We start from the raw sequence: 21,234 nt of genomic DNA, 5'->3' as shown, positions 1-21,234 counted from the left end.
TGGTGGACAGGGTTCAGCATGGGTACTCTGACCGATTTGCAGCTACACGGCCCCATACACAGCAAGCTGTGATGCACTGTGTGTTCTGACTCCTTTCTATCATACCCAGCATTAACTTTTTCAGCAATTTGTACTGCAGTAGCTCTTCAGTGTGATCAGACCAGATGGTCTAAGCTTCACTCCCCACACGCATCAATGAGCCCTGGGCATCCATGACCCAGTCGCCGGTTCACCGGTTGTCCTTCCTTCGACCACTTTTTGTAGGTACGAACCACCGCATACCGGGAACACCCCACAAGACCTTTCGTTTGGGAGATGCTCTGACCAAGTCGTCTAGCCATCACAATTTTGTCAGCCGAGTGATCTGTAGATTATATCTTATAGAGCCAAAGTTTCCAGAGATCCTCTCAAAATCTGTAACTGTAGCTTATCAATTGTCAAATTCATCTTAGATGTTTTAGGGATACACATTTACACACCATTAAACCGTGTAAGAAAACCACGGCAGAGCAGAGAAACACGACCTTACTACACCCCTAACTGTTGCCCAAGCCTTAGTCAGCAGTCTCCCAGTGTGTCTCATTTACCTCATACTAAATAAAACTTACGACTTAAGAGCTTTATGAGAAAAAATTACATTGTTTTTTTTTTCTGTGATACATAATCAGATCATATTAAACTTTCAAATGAACAATGCCAAAAGAAAATGACACACAGATTTCAGACACATTACAGTTTCTCACAATTAGAAAGGTTGAAGGTTCCCACAAAGGAGCGTTTAGGAAACTTCAAGGAATAGGATTATGGTTCCTAAGAATCCTCACATTACAAAATGATGTCAGGCATGGAGACAGACATTACTTGTGCTTCCTGCCAGACAAACTTTCACCCAAAAGAGAACAGCACATAGAGTGAGGGCTGTGCTGAAAACAACATGTGCTTGTTACCTAACCTCAGGGATGTAAACACACACAGGGTTTATAGCCACAAACATGTATGCACTGTATGCATGCTATATTTCTCGTACGCTATATTTTCACTGTATGTGTACAATATATTTCTCTTTTGTGAAAAATCAAACAGAATACAACGTGCATTTGGCTTTCTTTAATCTAGCGTTCCAAGTTCTGGAATAACTTCATACTTTTCCTTCCACTCACACATTACTGTGAGCACAGCGTGGCGGTTCAGGTCTTTTTTTCTTTTTTCTTTTTTCCTTGCAGGCTGATTCAGGGAAGAGTGATATTAAAAGCAAATGCAGCATGTGACTCAGTATGTGATCACCCTTTTTTAAATAGTCCTAAGGTGAACCCTGTCCAACACTCTTAAAAACTGAGAATAATTAAAAGTGGCAATGCACGAAACGATTGCTTCACCATCTGTCTGTGCCACACCAACTTGTTATTTAAACTGTTTTTCATATTAGGCATTTTTTTGTTTTTCATGAAGTCAGTGGAATGCTTAGTCAAGACTCCCAATATAACTCTGGTCTCACAAGAGAGGTCTATAAACCTGCTCAAGCATTTTGCAAATAAGCCCTTTCTCCCGAAACCACTATGTGGTTATGAGTCACTGTTTTTGAGGTAAAATGTTCAAAACATTGGAATCTCTCCTCTTTTTTTGAAATAACAATAAAATCATTTACTTATTTTTTTTAACTACTATTCCCTGTGGCTAGAGTTCAGTTATGTTGTTGAAGCTCCAATACAATTTGATGTCTGCACCACACCTTCTGCTAGATTTACTACTACAATTCAATGGGCTCATCATGGGCTCGCCACTAAACATTTTAGGAATGTTTGAAAACCTGCTAGAGATGGCGCACTTGTTTTTAATGTAAAACGAGCTTTCCTTGTCTCTGTGTTAAGGCAATGGTTTCCGATCAGTGTGCAGTAAAAGCCACCCAGAATGCAAACATGATTACTCATCAAGTCGTGCAGCCAACTTGCACTCGACTTTATACTGTGCATGAAAGAACACATTGCACTACTATGCAATTAGATCCATATGCCTCTTCAGAAACAAATGCATGTGTGGTGAGTCACTCAGTGGCGGTGCTGTTCAACAGAAGAAAAGAATGAGCCAGCTTGGCTGGCACGCTGCCTGTAGGCCCAGTGGATAAGGCCCGCACTTAGTCAGTTTCTTTGGAAGGAAATGATATGGCAATTTAGCATCTAGTTGTTAGATCCAATATTTGCTTAAGGGGGTCTTTGATTTACTCAGCAGATTATCCATGACATGCCAGACTGCTGAAAGTAAAAACTGTCGCATATGTGACTTGGTGAGATCCGGAGCACAGTGCCACAAAGTAATATTTCCATCAACTCCAAACTGCTCATGTATAAATGCATGAAAATTGAAAGTCTGTTAGACTTTTAATGCCAGCTGCTCTTGCCAGAACAGAGTGCAGTTTGTTAGAAATGTGGTATGCAGAACTAAGTTATTTCCATCCTGCACCCGCTCTTGACTGTAGATAGAGGGCGCTGCTGATGCCTTTTAGTGTCTCACTAATACAAAATAACAACACATGATAAAGTTATTAAATTGATTAGATTGAGTAGGCTGATTGGACATTATTAGTTATTTGTCATTTTGATGATTCACCGCAGGCTGATAGCGGCGAGAGCAAAATGTTTAAAAGAGATAAAAGTACTGTAGTTTAAAGGCAACAAATGACCAAACTAATTTTAAAAATACTTTAGTGAGAAAAGTAGTGTAATTTTAAAACAACAAGTAACCAAAAAATAATAATAATTTAGTTGGAGAAGTGGTGTAGATTAACTGCAATAAGTGATGACAACAAAAATACTACTACTACTACTACTACTACTACTACTACTACTACTTTAATGAGAAAATCAGTGTAGTTTAAACTCAATAAATATCCAAAATAATAATAAAAATTACTTTAGTGAGAAATGTAGTGAAGTTTACAGGAGCAGTTTTTGTGAGGCTTACTCTGAAGATGACGTGTGCCAAGTTTGTTCATTATTGGACAAAATTTTTAGGAGGAGTAGTGAAGAAAACGGTTTCTGACAAAATCCAAGATGGCAGAAGATCTAATTAGTCTAATTAGTTTGTTGAACTTGTCTAGACCCAGGGAATCCAGGGATGCCTGGCTTTTAAATTTTGGACTCACGGTATAAAAGTTATGACCATAAACGTACTTCCAAATTAGGCCCAAATTTGACCTGATGGTGGCGCTAGAGCATTGGCAGAACTTGGCCCAAATTTGGTCCGAATGCTCATTAGACCCTCCCAAACCAGTGTGCCAAATTTCACAACTCTTTACCAAATGATTCTATTGGCTGTCATAGACACACTAGCCCGGGGTCGGGAACATATATATATATATATATATATATATATATATATATATATATATATATATATATATCTATATCTTTCAGTGATTGCCTATGGTTCACTGGTGGGAAAGCTAGTGTTTAATAATTCAACTGAAGTGTTAATTCAATTAAAACACTACATATTACATATTTTACAGTATTACGTTGATCATGTATACACCAACTTGTTGCACCACAAGCTCAAATTTCATTGGACAATGTGGAGCAAAGTGTTAATTTCCTGGTCTAATTCATAAATTGGTTGAAAACTCCATAGCCAATCTGTTTTCAGTTTTTAAGTAAGTAATAGTAAGTAATGGTAAGTAATATTGAATTTACTCTTGCTCATGTACTGCATCTTGTGTTGATTTATCATTTGATGAAACGATCATAATTGGTTAAATGACGTCCAAGTGCCACCTACAGGCATATTAGGTGAAGTGCAGGCTGTTAGGTCAAGAACATGCAAAACGTTAAATGGCCTTTATTACATTACCACTTTTATAATTATGCAATAATATAAAGATAATAAGAATAATAATAAGTAGACATAAAAACATCAAAACATTTTTAACTTTTATCTGGCTCTTTAAAGAAAATTAATAACTTTTTTTTGCTTTCATGGCTCTGCTAGCTGAAAAGTTTCCGACCTCTGCCCTAGCCAGACGAAGAAGAAACAGAAGAGGAAACAGAAGAAGAAGAAGAAGTAAATGTAGAATAACAATAGGGTGCCTATGCACCTTCTGTGCTTGACCTCCAAAAATTCTTCTGTGAGAAATGTAGTGTGGTTGAAAGGGAAAAAATGGCCATAATATTAATATTAATAATAATAATAATAATAATAACAACAACAATAATAATAATAATACTTTAGTGAGAAAAATAGTGTAGTTTTAAAGCAATACAGCTCAATAGCTTACAAAATACTTTTGTAAGAAAATGAATTTAGGTTAAAGGCAATAAGTCACCAAAATGATAATTAAAAGAAACAAGTCTTCAGTGAGAAGAGTAGTGAAGATTAAGGCAATAAATAATAATAATAATAATAATAATAATAATAATAATAATAATAATAATAATAATAATACTTTAGTGAGAAGAGTGGTGAAGTTTAAAGGCAATAATAATAATAATAATAATAATAATAATAATAATAATAATAATAATAATAATAATACTTTAGTGAGAAGAGTGGTGAAGTTTAAAGGCAATAATAATAATAATAATAATAATAATAATAATAATAATAATAATAATAATACTTTAGTGAGAAATGTAGTGTAGTTTAAAGCGGAATAAGTGACCAAATACATTTTTTAAATTAATTAATACTTAATATTTGAATACATCATTCTCTCTCTGTTTTTTTTTTTTTAATCATTATTATTTATTTAATAAACACAGATATTTTACTCACTGGTCAGATTAATTTAGCTAGCCCGATGAAAGAATTTGCCAGCTGCGTCTATTTCTGGCCTCCCCTAGCTAGTTTCCCGCCTGGCTGACGTCAGCAGAAAGTTATTTTCATGAATGGAGGGGGCGGTCACGAGGAGCCGGTGACGCGCGTGCTTGCGGAAGCACAGAGTGGAATGTCGATACATTGTTGTTGTTTTCGTGGCTGCCTGACTTAGTTCACGGTTACCGCTTGGGCTCGACGGCGGGACGCGCATCCCAACAAGTGCGACGAGGAGCCGCTGACTGTTCAAGGCTACTGTCAGGATATTGCTCTCCAGGCTCGCGCGACAAATTCCGCGTCCACAAGGTAAGCTGAGGTGGTGCTGAGGTGGTGGAGGGGGGAGATGTTTTGAAATTCCCGACGAGATCTCTCATGTTCTCCTGATGATGGATCTGAGAGTGGAGTAGAACCGATTCAGACCTGTTCAAATCGGATTTAATGCGTTAGATGTTTTTACTTACTAACATAAGTCTTTGGAAGTTATATATATATATATATATACACACACACATTGTTTTTTTTAATTATTATTATTATTTTTTTTTTTTAAAAAAAAGTTTGCAAAATATTTGGGCACGTGTGAAAGCTTAGGTAGACTTGACAGCTAGGCTGTAAATAACAACAACAACAACAGCAGCTCGTGCGCATTTTCCGATTTACTTAGTAACTACAAGCTGTAAACATTGCGCGCGCGTTCCCTCTTAAATGAAAATGACAAGTTCTTCCTAAAAGAAAATGATTCTCTGGTAAACTTTAGGTACGTAACAGATTCCATTCTTATTGCAAGGAAAGAATGAACGACTGAAGAACAGTAAAAAATAAAATAAAAATAACTTTTCTGCGTGTTTTTTGTGATATTTCTTATGGCACGAGGGAACACGTGGTCTGCGCTTCAGAGTCGTAGCACAAAGGGCGCAGTGGTCCAGTGGCGCGAGACTCACTTTGGGGGGGGTGTCTTTCTTTCTATCATTTAACATGAAAACCCCCCCCCCCCCACCCCCCCCCCCCCCCCGCTCCGAGCCAACACCCCCACACCCCTAGCTTGCACATCTGAGCGGCTGTGATGAATTTGGGTGTTTTTTCTCCGCGTAGTTAGCGCGCACGCGGAGCTCAAGGGGATGAAGTGAGTGCGACGTTACGTCACGTCGCGTTAGTGAGTTCACGCGGTCGTGGGCGTGGACATTTTCATCACTACCCTTCATGCACCATCACCCTGCAACCTCCTTTAAGCTCATGACAGGGACTGTACTTGTAAAGCAAGCTTGTCATTTGTTAATGACAAAATTCTGCCATCACTTGTCTCATGTCTTGAACTTTAATGTGACCTTTTACCTACAGTCCAGTTTTACACCTTAGACCTAGACTTTATCCAGAATTCCACAAGTAACATACATTTCAAAAGACACCAGACACAAGGAAAGGTTGTTTTTTTTTTACTTTCCTCCCAGTTTTTTTCCCAAAAAAATGCCTGCTTGTTCATAACCGATTATATTAATCGAATTAGGTCGATACGAAAGCCTTTAAAGTGATCCTGAACAGTCCACTTTGAAGAAACATTTCAACAATAGGTCATTCTGTGACTGGTGGTAGCCTGCAGCTACGCCCTCGAAGGGAAAGTGAGTCATAAGTGGATAATGTGATTCATTTCCACAATGGCTGATAAAGGAGCTGCCATTAGCCCAATTCAGAGGCAGCAAGCCATTCAAGGACCCCTTGCAGGCAAGCAAGCAAGCGGTGCACTTGATTCCTGATGAACACGTGCTGTGCATGTTCGGTCCGAAGCGTTACCATTTATGGGGAATAATTTAACAGGGTGTGCGGTTTATGTGTGTGATGGAGTGCTCTCTTTATCTGTGTTAGTGTTGAGACTGGCCTTTTGTTGCTTGAGCAATGGGATAACTGTTCTACTCAAGGCTTCCACATAGAGTATGCTACTTGTGGTTATAATCTTGATAACCTTGCTGTGGTCGTTTTTGCTGAACTGGCTGTGACGGAAAGGATTTCTTTATTGAATGGAAGCACTTGGATGAAATGTAAGGTGTGCCAAAGAGAAAAAAGAGACATCCTCCTACGTTGTTGCAGATTGCATGGCTCAGAGGTGGTAGCGTGTGCGTGTATTAATGACCTTTGCCTTGTGATGTGGAAAGTCTTGGAGGAGTCCCACCTCAGCATGCCTCTTTATGTCACACTGTACGCAAGCAGTGTGACCTCATCCGTGGCTTACTCTGACTCACAGTGGCTTAGGTGTCTGTGGTGTTGACCTCCCACACCTACTGCGTCGTCTGCCTGACTTTTTTAGAATCCTGGAGGAAGTGCACATTCGGTGCTATCATAAGACCCACACGTGGACTGATCATCAGTTGTTTGTACTACCCTACATGCATGTAGTTTCAATCGTCAGCGGTGGCCACATATCTCGCTGGAGGTAGTTAGTTGTGTGTGGAGTTTTGATGTTTCTCAGCAAAAACTTATTGTCTAAATATGACTGTCTGTGGCTTCTTGTGGTAAGAACTGCATGCTTGGGTGAACAGAACAGGATGCTTACTGTACCCGTTGTGGTTTTTCAAAGCAGACATTGAAAGTGAATAAAACTGAGGTGGCTGCTGAATTAATCACTAAGGTTGCAACATGGGGAACTCCAGACTGCCTAAACCTTTCTATTTGAGTAGGAACTTTTGCCTGAAGCTGCAATATTAGCCTTAGTCATCATGATACAAGCCGTAGCTATTTGGATTAATTTCATCTCCAAGATCAAAGGGTCGAAGGTCGGCCAATATCTGATGATTTCAGGATACGCAGTCAGTTCATGTGTAATTCAGGAGTTATTAGTGCTGCTGGATTTTGCTTGGTGCATGTTGTAGGGCATGTCTTAGCTGCGTCTAGGCCCCAGTGAGAGAGCCCTGTGGGGGTGTTTAAGCCATAACGCGCCAACTTTACCCTGCCCTTTTCCTGCTACTCTCACCAATTCCTGGATCTGACAGGAGTGACCACACCATGCTGTGGTTTTGGGCTGCGGGTGAGCCGTCTGGAACCAAGAACCCATTTGGGTGATTCGGTGTTTATGCTTTGGAAGAAGCCTCCCTGTCTCATTAGCTGCTGTCTACAGACATACACACACGAGACTATGAGATTTGCTCAGATCTGTTTTCCGAACACACCTGCACCAATGTGGAGTACACCGGGTTTATCACCATAGCCTGCACACACGTTCTTTCCGTGGGATCGTGTCGGTTTACTTTCTCCATGTTGCCCATGGGCTTGTCTTTGTTTTTGTGCATACTTTGCATTCCTTCGGATCCCCGCGTCCCAAGTTGGAGGGGGGGGATAAAAATCGCCTTGCTTAGATATCCACCTCTCCTCCTTATCCGCAGAAAGTTCCGGCAGTCACGCCAGTCCTTTTCCCCGTACTTTTCCTTCCGCTCTGCGAAACGGTGGGATTTTCCAGGAAATGTCAGTTCGGGAGGGTGTGATTCCCTGCTGCTCGTCCTAGCTCTTACCAGTAAACAGCATGACTCACTGCTCGGCTATGTGCTCCGTTTCCTTTACATAAGATCCTGCCGATTGTGCCGCCGCCGCTGCTGCGCTACAGGCCTTTTTTTTTTTTTTTTGCCTCCTTGTGAAAAACCGAGCAGGGAGGAGCTATTTCCCTTCAAGATTTCTCCACAAAACAGAGAGCAGTGAAATGTGCTCAGTGTTGAGACTGACTAGTAGATAGAGAGACAGGAAATCAAACATCAAGGACACATCAGTATTGTATGTGAAATAGCCAACTGACCGTCCACTACAGGCTGATACCTCAACGCTGAAACGTGGCGGCTTCATATTTCCGTCCACATCTGGATTCTGTAGCTGGGCTGAGACTTTGCTTGTCTGAGACAAGCCTCGAATTCTCAAAGCACTAATACGGCAGCCACCCGACCATATCGCTGTCTGGCCCCACAGTCGACCTTTGCGACAGTAAAATCTGAACCGTGTAATGCTTAGCAAATATTATCACTTTTGGCTGGAGGTTTATACATAAACCAACTACGCAGATTGTTTTATTGGTATCAAAATCAACCACACCAGGAAAAAAGTAATGACACGGCTTGCAACACTTTACGTCATCGACTGAGGTTAATGGAAAGTGCTCAGGATTTGGCAGTGCTTTTTTTTTCTTTTTTTTCTTTTCAGAGATGTACTTTTTTCCTTGTTGTGAAACCCAGGGCTACACATTACAAAAGTTAGACATGTCTTCACAATAATATTATGGTCTGTAACCACCTCATGGGCTTCGGTACCGTGACTAACATCCTCATGATACCACCTACATGCTTGAGAACAGGGTGATGACCAACTTTCCCTTGTGATCCTCAAAGTTTTGGTTCTGTTTTGGCTACTTCCGCCTGCAGTTAAGATTCTTGTGACTGCACTCTGGGCTTGCATCGAGCGGTGATTCTCAGCTCACACAGCGCCAGGTGTGGAATTACATAACCATAGCCATAATTACCTGACTGCTTACATTTTCGGTGATGATGTAATTCATGGTCATTGGCCAGAAATCTCTTGCTGATGACGCCATAGCCTCTTAGACTGTTCTGTAAGTTGATGGCTTTCCAATATCATCATGTCCTGAAGGGGTTTATTCAAAGATGATCGTACTTTTTAACCGCTTATAGCTACGTTTAATACTATGGAACATCCGGGAAACAAGTTATTTCAAGTTATAACAAGTCTCCCTGATTTTCTTCTTGGTTTGAAGCCATGTTACCAAGAACCTGCAAAAACACAGTGTGATCTCTCCCGAAGAGGTAAAGGAACCTCGATTACAAACCTCCGACACTGGAGACTCCTTCTGTAAACAATAAATAAACACGAAAGTTGTCCTTTTGTTAAATAGCAACACGATATTAAACGGTTATTTATTATAATTATTATACGCCGTACAACTCCATGCGAATGAGGACGAATGAGGATGAGCGCATTAATGTAACGTATACCTGTGAGTTGTCATGGAGCAGGAAGTACTGTCGGAGCCATGCTGTTTTAGAAAATGAATCAACACCTTCTGTCTAATCAGATCTGAGAATATAATGTGTATCTATATAACATCGGTGCGGGAAAAATAGGTTGTAACACATAAGCATATCTTATGAAGCTAGAATCAACACTGGTTACTGTATGTTGGCGCCTGCCTTGCGTTTTATTGTTCATAATGACGTCTGATCACCCGATTCATTGAGGAAATACTTGATTGTATAGTAATGACTGACACACTGATAAGTGTGCAACAGAATGACTGTAGTTTACGTCTATTCTGAATGGAAAGTGCACGGAAAGCAAATTAACGCCGGCTGATCGATCTATCTATCTATCTATCTATCTATCTATCTATCTATCTAGTCTGTCTGAGAAACTGAACATTTTTGAAGCATTACCAAATTTCAGTCACTAACTCTGTCCAAAAAAAAAAAAAAAAAAGCACATTTATAACCTTCTAAATATTTCAAATGACAGCAGATTTGGAACCTTGAAGCTCAGCCAGAATGTACACTACTCCAAGAGCACAAGCATTACATGCACAGACACACACACACACACACACACACACACACACACACACACACACACACACACACGCACACCCTTATCAACATAGACATAACACCACGCACATAAAATCTGTGGATTGTAAAGCTTTGTAAATCAGACACTCAGAGAATTTGTAAAGGAAGTAATTACAGGACGGATAATTAACTCCGCCAAGATCTTAGGCCTCGAGGAGTAGAGTTATTCTCCATGTCTTTATTTAGACGATTTACAGCCATTCTGATTTGGCCCGAGTATGCCATATACCAGTGCAGTCCTTCTCAGCAAATCATCACAAATCAAATCACAAATTGTCTTCTGAAGTTGCTACAAAGTCGGAATCTTTTTTTCTTTCACAAACCACTTCCTTCTTTCTGAGACTTCTCACTTTCATATTTTCACTTGGATTATTAGTTTAACTTTGGTCTTTTGGTTTTTTATTTTTTATTTTTTATTATAAAGATATAATATATATAACGCTCCCTGGGATAGGCTCCAGGTTCCCCCACAACCCTGAAGAAGGAGTAAGTGGTAGAAGATGGATGGATGGATGGAATATATATATATATATATATATATATACATAACTGAGAGTAGCTAATACACAGGCTTTTCTGAAGGTGAGAAGGTAACTACAGTATAAAGCTTTCCAAAAGGAAAATAAAGCCCCTTCCTCAGTACATGTGCGTGTATGGTGAGAAAAGTTACCCCGTTATCCCTGCTTTTGCACATTCTCTATGGTGTCCCTCCCAGGGCCCTTCCCCTATGACATGTTTTTCTGTTTTCCTAGCCTGGCTCTCGATAGCCTGAATAAGAGCTCCAATGTTTCGGCGTCCCGTTGAACGCACGTCGCCAAAGGCAGTGCTGAGTTGGGCGGAGGGGGAAAAAATGTGTCCGTTGTTCTGAGAGAGCGATGATGAAAACACGGCCTTGGAATGCCAGGGCTTTTCCTTTTTAGCAGGACTGAGCAAGTGAAGTGGGGCCCCACTCTCTCTCTCGCTCTCTCTCTCTCTCTCTCTCTTCACTGTGGACTGGGAAAAGTGAACAGCGAAGGAATGTAAAGGAAATTCACTCTGTGTGTGTGTGTGTGTGCGTGCTTGGGTTAAAGGAAGAACTCAAAGGTTAAAAAAGCCCTATATATAGAGAAGGGGGTGTTTTGTTTTTTTTTTCTTTAAAAACTTGATTTGTGGTCTTCCCTGGAAAGAAATGCAGGAGCCCCTTCTCTCACACAGCACTTATGAAAGCTTACTGTCTATGAAAGCTTCTCTCATTTCTGCTAGCCTTGCATGACTTGTCTAATATTTGTGGGACTTAACCCATAGGGACTTTGCTGGTTTTTTTCCATGTTGAGAGAGAGAGCGAGAGGAAAAAAGAGAGAGAGAGATCATTTCTGGATTGCAAGTTCAGAGCCAAAATACAAGCCATGTTGTCATCTCATGTGCATACCACTGTTGTGTTCCCCAAACTTTAGCTATATATGGTTTCAAGTGGCATGTTTTTTTTGGTTACATTCTCACTATACGCTTCTTATTATAATTAGTTCTGTGTGGCGCTATTTTGATCTGAATCAAACGCACAATGGGGCCAGTTTGGAGACCTACGCTATAAAGGTCCAGATGGTACGAATCAGGACTTGAGCGTATTCTTCTGTGGAGTTTTGTTTCAACGTTGCGGTTCATTATCTATGCTGAACCTGACCGAGGATGCCTAGGCTCTGCGTTTGATCCCGTCATGGCCAAACCGTGCAGACTGCCGGTTAATGCGTGGCAGGTGTGTTTTACTCGAACTCGACCGAAGAGTGACTAAGAACTTACTATTACAGCCCCAACATCTGTGCTGGAATGGAATATCACTGGTGGCACAAGAAAATCTCTGTTTCTATCCATTTCAAATCAATCCTACGCATTACTTTCTTCAAACGTTTCATACTTCAGTCTAATATGGTTAAAGGGTTTTAGGATGACGTGAACAGGCCGCAAAGACATAAGCAGATAACTTGCATTCCCAGGCAGGAAGTCTTATGACACCAGACAGGAATAGATGTTTTTCCTTGGAGTAAAGACTTAATAACTCGCTGTTCTTTTGATAATCGCTGGATGAGAATGTTACTGCCTTTGGTCTGCACCAAGAGCTCTTTCCTCACTAATGAGGTATCACTTATCACATTTCCACTTAAATCGCATTGTTGGCAGAATTTTACGGTCAGCACACTGAGCTAAATATAACCGGGAGAGTTAAATAAGGGCATGAAGCGAGCCAGGAAAGCCCGGTGTAACACAATCCTGTCAGCCGTGGCCCTAAAGCTGATAAAGCACATTATGTAAAACAACAAAAATATAACCGTGACTGTGTAAGGGAAACTATTCGTAGTGACACAGTGCCTTCTGGTATGTTCAGTATATCTCTTAAACAGACAAGTGTAGAGTACAGTGTGTACAGCTTAGTGGAAGTATATCCCAACATGCTCCCAAGAAAACTGCATGACCGTTGTCTGGTGACATGTTGTTCTGTTTTTCAGGGTGAGGTAACGTTTGCGCGTTAAAAGAAGCCCATCAGGGACTTTCAGTTGTCATTTGACTTTTGAGCTCATGCTGTACAGAGGAACTGAGTTATAAATCAGAGAGATTGTAGCATCGAGGAGGTACTCTATATGTTATTGTACAGTCGAGGTCATAAGTTTACATACGCCTTGCAGAATCTGTAAAATGCCGATCATAATAATTTCTATTGTTATTTCACATAACAGATGTTTACATATGGTCCACAAGGGAGGCGGTAACAGGTTTGAACAGGCTGATTGGTGTAATTTGTTATAATTTTATTTTAAAGATCTTCTTCTTTTTCATTTTTACTGCACTTCAGCAGCTACATAAGCTACTTGCACGTTTCCCAGAAGACAAAGTCATGAATTGTTTTCTTCCTCCCATGATCCTCAGGAAACTCAGATGATGCAACTTGTGCCAGCACAAGATGTTAAATGGATTCTGGTACACAATTAACACAAGAAATGAAGTATTTTAATGATATTTCAAGATGAAGTGTAGTTCTACCGGGCCTGGACGCTGTTAACTTTAATCGATATTGGAAGTTATTTATATGAAGCAAGCTTGTTGTGACGGACACTGTAACTGTGTTTGAAAGGTCTTTTACTTTTAAATGATAATGAGTCTTTCATTTCTTTGCATATCCAAGCATGTCAGGAAGTTGGGGTCAGAGTGCCAGGTCAGCCAGAGAGGGTTAAGGGCCTTGCTCAAAGGGTCCAACAGTGGTAGCTTGGCAGTGCTGGGGCTTGAACCCCTGACCTTCTGATCAGAGCCTTAACCACCAAGCCATCACTGCCCATACACATTTGGGAATGTAAGATCCATAGAACACGTATGACACCCCAATCATCCACTCAATGGCCTTTGCATTGACTCAAATTATTTGTCGCTATGCACATTTTGTCCACCCGCGTCTGCCTGGACCTTGACTATCTATTAGTGGAAAGTGTGTGTAGTGTTGGTTTACGTGTATCAAACACAGCACCACCGAGCTGTTTTAAAAACCCAAGCAATGTCACTCCTGGGTTAAGAATAGATTGCCAACCAAATCTATCCAGCCAACAGTGCCCTAGTGGACAGAAACCGACCGCTGATTAAGGACCATACGATGACTAATGTAAATTGCGCATTGGTGGAAAACACGATGACGTGTAAGCATATGCTTACAAGATGGAACACTGAGTATGTCTAACAAACGATGAGCTGTCTGAGTTCTAGGCCGTGCTTTAGAGGTTGCTCAGCATCCTCCGGTATGGTTATGAATGAACATTGTTTATCATAGGCCTAATCACACGCACACACTCTCATTAGGAGGGAGGCTCTATAGCAGCCAATGTTTCGGTGCATTCTAATGCTGGTTCACACACACACACACACACTCAAGAAATGGAGACTGCCTGCCTTTGTACACCGTCCCTCTTGTTTTAAGAAAGTACGACCACGATGTCAAGACCGTTGACCCTGTACGCTGTACAGAAAACCTCGCACTGTCCGAACAGAAACCGAGACAGATCGCTGAGCAAACAAAGCTCAATGCTGAGACTTCTATTCCTGTACTTGTAATGGTCCCGTGAGAACGCTCCTTCAGCACATCAACACTGGGTTTGTTGAGCATTGCTGACCCCTGATGGCCAAAAGGAGCAAATGTTGATTCTCAGTCGATCTCAAAGCAAGCACTTCAGGCTAGCACTCAGTCATTCCATGTTCCTATGCTTGCTCAGTGTGCTGTGGGCTGTGCCAGCTGGTGCTTATGAAGGCCTTGTAGTCTTGTCCAAATTCTCATTGGGCAGATTTATATTCTCTGTATATATATACTGCACCTTAAATCCAGCATACAACCCTGTTCTAAATGAACCATTCAGACACGATCTGACCGTATACACAAGATGTCATATCAGGCATTCACGACTTCTGTAAGATAAGAATGACTCAAGCATATTTTCCTGTTCTACAAGACAAACACTTATGTTCACAAAATGCTTTCACTAGGAATTATTATTTTTTTTAGAATTTTTATTAAATATTATAGCCAAGGACCTTCTATACCTTTTTGTTGTTGTTGTTGTTAGATTTTATTGTTGTAATACTGGTAGGATTTTCCTGAATGTCCTGTTTTTAATCTATCTTGATCTCACCACGATGCTGACATGGCGTTAAAAGAGGAATAAATGTATAAAGTCAGCGTAACAGCTAATGCACACTACTTCCATGTAGCTGGAGATGTACTAGAGCAGCTGACTTTGTACCATAAAAGTCAACTGAAATACCTTATCACATTGAATCAGATGATACTCCAACAGTCTTCCTTGAGATCTACTTTACCTTCCTGCCGGTTTCATCTGCAACCAAAACCTAACACATGTGTATTAGTTGATCAAGAACTTCTTAAGGCAATGATTTAGATGGCCACGATTATAGTTGGGACTAAAGTCTTCCTTCAGGAAGGTAGATCTCCAGGAACAGGGTTGGTGACCACTGCTCTATGTGCACTAGTGATGGTCTGTCATTCTCTCCACAGACTTTCAGGGTATGACGACTCATTTTAAACCAAGCAAAGCAGTAAAGGTAAGTCCTGGTTTTAAAGTCGCAGTTAGTGATGTTGTTTCTAGACCTGTGATTTAGTGAAACTACAGTATGTAAGGGATTCTGTGTTTTTTCCAGCCTAGGAATTAGCGCCACCCTCAGGAGATACACCTTCTCAACTCTTCCCCTTTTAACGTAAAAGGTCATTTAATAGTCATACAGAGTTTTAGCTGGAAGGTGGGGAAACTCTGATCAGTGTTTCTTTTTATTTAGTTATTTTTATTGCAAATGCAGTTCTCCTCGTAGGTGGCAGAGGCCTATAAATGTGTGACAGCTGCTTTAAAAACAAAAAAACCCCAAAAGCCCCCCAAAAAACAAAGTCTAATGCTACACCAGTATTACACCAATGCTGGATTTAACTTGGGGGAATTTGTTTATCTCTGCTGAAAAAAAGGCAACCCAAAACAAAACAATAGAAACCATCACAGAAATTTTAATGGTTTCCACTACAAATACCATTACAAACCACCAAAATCTAACACACCTGTTCCAATTAATCAAGAACTTCTTAAGGCAATGATCACGATTATGGTTGGGGCTAAAGTCTTCTTCAGGAAGGTAGATCTCCAGGAACAGGGTTGGTGACCACTAAAACTACTACCATTACTGGTCCTTAATGGTATCCGCTAGACATAACATGCCACCAATAGAAGGCAACAAATTACCAGTAGAAACCTACAGGGACCATTAGATTTTCCATTAAAAGCAGTACAATTCCCATTATAACCATTACAAATTCAATGAGGGTTTCTGTTGAATTTTTTTTTCCAGCAGGGATATATTTGCCGTGTTGACTGTCATCTATGAAATAAGTAAGGAATAAAACACAATAGGGCTATTTATGACAAAATAATAATAAAAAGACTGACACTGGAGACTCCTTCTACAAATGCTAAATAAACATCTAGTGACAAAACTCTCAACCATATCAACAATTAAACACGTTTTTGTCATGTGGAGCATCCACAATGTTACTGTTGTTACTATAGAAACGGTAGTATTACAATGAGTGCAATGAATACATATACATATATATATATATATATATATATATACACACACACACACACACGTGTGTGTATGTATAATATATATGTCTGTGTGTAATGTGTATATATAATATACATATACATACATTATCGGTTATTTGCCTTGTTATAGAAAAGGAATCAACACTGACCAATCAGATTTCAGCAGCACTCTTTGTAGGTGTTTATTTAACCTTAAAAGTTTTTCAGGAAAAAAAAAAACGTGTCCTTAATCTATAACGTATTACACTCAGTACATCCAGGACTAGGCTTAATGTATAGCCATAGCTGTGAATTGTTCTGCTACTCCTGATGCAGGTGAAGAAGGAGGCGGGCGAGAATGCGCCGGCGCTGAGTGATGACGAGCTGGTGGCCATGTCGGTGCGCGAGCTGAACCAGCACCTGCGCGGCCTCACCAAGGAGGACGTGGCGCGGCTGAAGCAGCGGCGGCGCACGCTGAAGAACCGTGGCTATGCCGCGAGCTGCCGCATCAAACGCGTTACACAGAAGGAGGAGCTCGAGCGCCAGAAATCACTGCTGCAGCAAGAGGTGGAGAAGCTCGCTCGTGAGAACGCCAGCATGCGCCTGGAGCTGGATGCGCTGCGTGCCAAATACGAGGCGCTGCAGTGCTTCGCCCGTACCGTGGCATGCGGCCCGCTCACACCTGCCAAGGTGGCGACCACGTCCGTCATCACCATTGTCAAGTCAGCCAATCATAGCACCTCGTCTCCGCCGTGCTCCGCTCCGTCATAGAGCGAGGGAAGGACCGAGGAATTCTTCCGTCTGGACCAAACTGGTTCCAAACCTTCCCAGCCTAATTCTCTACTGAGAAGACACTCAGTAATCAGACTGACGGGGTGGGATTGGGGAGGCAGACCGCCATTTTACCATAACTTCTCTTTCTATATCTTTTTCTTTTCATTTTCTTCGTTTCTCCCGCACACACACGCGTACACAAACAAAACCGTCTACGTCGTCTGTGCACTGTGCTCTAAAGCTCCGGCACCGGCAGGGCACGCTGACCTTCTCACCCTTTTCTCCGACCCAGACTGAGACTTAGCAGATACGAGACTTGCAGTCGTGGAGATTCAGTACTTGATCGAAGCTGCCATGGCAGTCTGTGAATGCGCTGATGCCTGTGGTATCTTACATTTTCCATCAGAAAGTGATCAATGTAGAACAGTATTTGCAGTATATTCTTCTTACTGTGCTTGTTTTTGAAGAAGTTTGATGTGTAAAAAACAAACAAACAAAAAAACAAACAAAAAATGTTGCGTATACATGCAACAGTTGACGTACAGTATATTTGTCTTGAGCTGTTGTTAGCCGTATACGGATTATACCCGATTATACCTGCGCATATAGGATTTCAGGACTAAAATTAAGGTTCAAATCTGCTGCGTGCCTAATGGGTATGAGAAACTGGTGGTAGACCGGCAAAGTCTTAAAGCCATGTGATTTTAGTTTTAAAATGGTGGTTTTCTTTATACGTTCTTACAACCGAGACAATGAGGAAACACATGGAACAAGCTGTAGAAGAAAACAAAACAAAACAGCGAGTGATTCTTACTCAGCAACTAAAGAAAATTTGAATAGCACTTAGACTTTTACTGTTAAATATTATACAGTTTAATATTATAAAAGCTCTCGCTAATTAGAAGTACACAAGACTATTCAAGAAATCATAGGATTTTTTATTTACATTTTTAAGAGGCACTTGTCAGTTACATTGACTACTATTATAAGAAGCCTAGTATAAGAATACCCCATTAACTTCTAGCACATTTGCCTCAACCCTCCGGGATTGGGGGTTCGAATCCCACCTCCACCCTCGGAGCTTGGATGCTCTCCCCGTGCTTCGAGGGTTTCCGCCGGGTTCTCCGCTTTCCTCCATGAGGCTGATTGGCATTTCCAAATTGTCCGTAGTGTGTGAACGTACGTGCGATTGTGCTCTGCAATGGGTTGACCCACCCCCTCCAGGTTTCCCCCCTCCAACCCCGCCTTCCCTGCGATCGACTCCCAGCTCCCCTGCGAACCCGTGTCGGATGAGCGGTATGAAAAATTAATGAAATGGATAGATATTCACCTACTTTCGAGTATGTTTTTCCTTTTCTTTTTTTTTCCTCCTCGTCAGCGCCATAACGAATGGAAGGTAATCCATATTGGATATAGAGACGTGAGCTGTCTTGGCAGAAGTAACGCAAGTCCATTATTACCTGTATATTACAGATTCGCTATCGCCTCACGAACGAAAAAAAAAACCCCACCACACAAGAACAACGAGCGAACCCGAAGATCTTGACAACTTCAATTCCGCATCGAGAATTCCGTCCGTTCAGAAAGCATTCCTACTGCTAGGTCACAAGAGGTGGCACTGCCGGTGTTGGGAACCCCGATGAAACGTTTTATGAATCGTAAATAATTCGAGACAGACTCTTGGGTAAAGACGATCCTGGTGTTTATGACGTGACTCGACGTGCAGCGTCCTTTCCGGAGCATGTGTCAGAATTAGGTTAACATGACGCCTACAGTACGTGGAAGCGCTCGTTCTGTCGATTGATTTCTTACAGAAATGACCAGTTGTGAGTTACACGTGCAATCAGGATTCTCTCTTACCCAAGCGACTATGACTGTTCCTTCTTCCCTCAGGGGGAAAATAAACCGTGCTGCTGTGTAGGCCGCTGCTAGCCCTGGCTCTGCGGCCTGCTGCTGTGCTTTTTGTGCATACTTATTATTTTGTACCTTTTCTCTATGTTTTATACGTCCTTTTCATATTCAAACGCTATTTAGGTTTGTTATTTTCTGCTGATCGTCTTTGTATTTTATACGGTTTTCGGGCAAGACCTGCATATCTTGGGAGAAGGATGAAGTTCAGAGATTTACACATTTATACTTATTCCCCCCCCCTTCTCTAATGTGTTTGACAATAGCTTACAATCTGCTTACAAAACCCTCCTTGCACATGTCTAATCAGTGAACATATCAGTGTTTATGGTGATCCAGTGCTCTTGCTTCTCAGATGCTGTTGTAGGTTTATGCAAGTCACATTATCGTCTGTAAACAGGTGCAGGTCTAAATTCCGTTTTTTTTTTTCTCTTCTAGGCTTTGTTGAGACTTACCATGCAGTTCTAAATAAATGTCAGAGTTCAATAGACATTTTCAACCCCCACACCTTTACTTTTGGATCATAAATGCATAATGGAAAAAAAAAAGAAAGAAACAAAAGTCCAGAAATTCCCCAGCCCCATGCTTACTACCCCCCCCCCCTCCTATTCCATAGAAGGACTTAATTTTCCCCGTTCACTCTTTATCAGTTCCTCTTTATGAATTCCAGTTCAATTTGATCTTTTCCATGTAAAAAAAAAAAAAAAAAAAAAAAAAAACCCAAAACAAAACCATCCCTTGTTTGTGACTTGTACTGACCTCTAGTGGTGAGCTCTCAAAATGCTGTGAACAAATGCTGGTGAATCCGGTGAAGACACTGCATATCTTCTTGGACGAACGTGGCTTTGTTACTTTTCTGGACCAAGAAATAGAATTTATGTATTTTTGTTTGTCAGAACATTAAACACATCAAGGTTGCTCATAAGGCTAAGGATATTCTAATTAGGCCATATTACAGAAGGAACAAGGGGACAGGAAATCCTCCAACATGGTCGCCAGTGTTCAGTTGGCCAGTTTGGATAGAGCGTGTAATTTATTGTTGGAGAAAAGACATTAACCTCCAGTGAACTCCACTGACGGCTTAATTATGTGCGAACTCTTCTGTACCAGATTCTCTTCTCCATACAGCCCCCTTTTTCATTTCTCTCATCTCTTCGCATACCTGGAGATGCTGTTCTCACTAAGTGGGTACTTTTTTTTTTGGTCTTCATATACTATGTATGCTGTATGTGGCCTTTTTTTCTGGCTGAACAAGTTAAATTATTCTATATTTTACATATGACTATATCTATTTTTTTTTAAAAAGTATATATTGTATACACGCTCAGCCAGTTCTTAAAGCTATTTACCATGAACGCACATACAACTTTAACCATTGCTCTTGAACACACTTGCCTAGAACCCCAGAGGAAAAACTCCATTAGGTATGGTATGCTGCTCCAAATGATCACCCTGTGCAGTAGCTGTCCACGTTAAGGTCGAATGAAAAGGTAACAGAGGAAGAAGTTGATGTTAGAGAACAGCAGTGCCTACAAGGAGCTTGAGCTTGATACCGCTTTACGTACTGTAGGAAAGGAGAACGTAGCGGGACGTTTAAACGGCCAACCGCAGACTAAAGGTGTGGAAAGTTTTTAAACGAGGCGTAAATCCATACAGTGATTTGTAAATACAGACATGAAAGGCAGCAAACCTCGGCTTAGATTAAATCGTATCGTATGACTTGCGCCATTACAGAAATCTGTGTATATCTATTACACTTGAAAGTTGATATTTATTTTTGATTTGTGTATTTTTTTTTTCCAAACCTCCTAAATTATTGTATTTACATTCATTTATTTACTTTCTGTCAATGAACTACCCTCATGTACAAATAAACTCATGCTTTTTTTTTTCCACTCTGGCTGAATATAAGAAAGTAAATTATTCCTGTACATAGTATGCAGTGTCCATTTTGTACTTTTCAATAAAGCTTCTTCGATTAACAAGCTGGCAGTGAGTGATTCATCACAAGGCACATCATAGGCCACGTCCCAATCCGAGCACGC

The 21,234-nt window shown here is 40.9% G+C and overlaps 1 protein-coding gene across 2 annotated transcripts; it reads left to right on the top strand.

Annotated features, from left to right (window-relative positions):
* The first annotated feature begins 4,881 nt into the window (after nucleotides 1–4,881).
* mafk (v-maf avian musculoaponeurotic fibrosarcoma oncogene homolog K) lies at nucleotides 4,882–21,084 on the top strand. Of its 2 annotated transcripts, none has more exons than XM_017454636.3 (3): nucleotides 4,882–5,109; nucleotides 15,433–15,479; nucleotides 16,814–21,084. In XM_017454636.3, the coding sequence occupies exon 3, from the start codon at nucleotides 16,838–16,840 to the stop codon at nucleotides 17,276–17,278; it is 441 nt and encodes a 146-aa protein (XP_017310125.1). In that variant the 5' UTR covers nucleotides 4,882–5,109; nucleotides 15,433–15,479; nucleotides 16,814–16,837; the 3' UTR covers nucleotides 17,279–21,084. The 2 variants fall into 2 exon arrangements, with proteins under 2 accessions (XP_017310125.1, XP_017310124.1); XM_017454635.3 differs by having other exon boundaries at nucleotides 4,887–5,109; nucleotides 16,844–21,084.
* Nucleotides 21,085–21,234: the final 150 nt, after the last annotated feature.

The sequence above is a fragment of the Ictalurus punctatus genome, chromosome 24 (genome assembly GCF_001660625.3).
Source record: "Ictalurus punctatus breed USDA103 chromosome 24, Coco_2.0, whole genome shotgun sequence".
NCBI classification, from domain to species: Eukaryota; Metazoa; Chordata; class Actinopteri; order Siluriformes; family Ictaluridae; genus Ictalurus; species Ictalurus punctatus.
The sequence above is the reverse complement of the archived record's forward strand: the minus strand, read 5'-3'. Positions and strand labels throughout refer to the sequence as shown.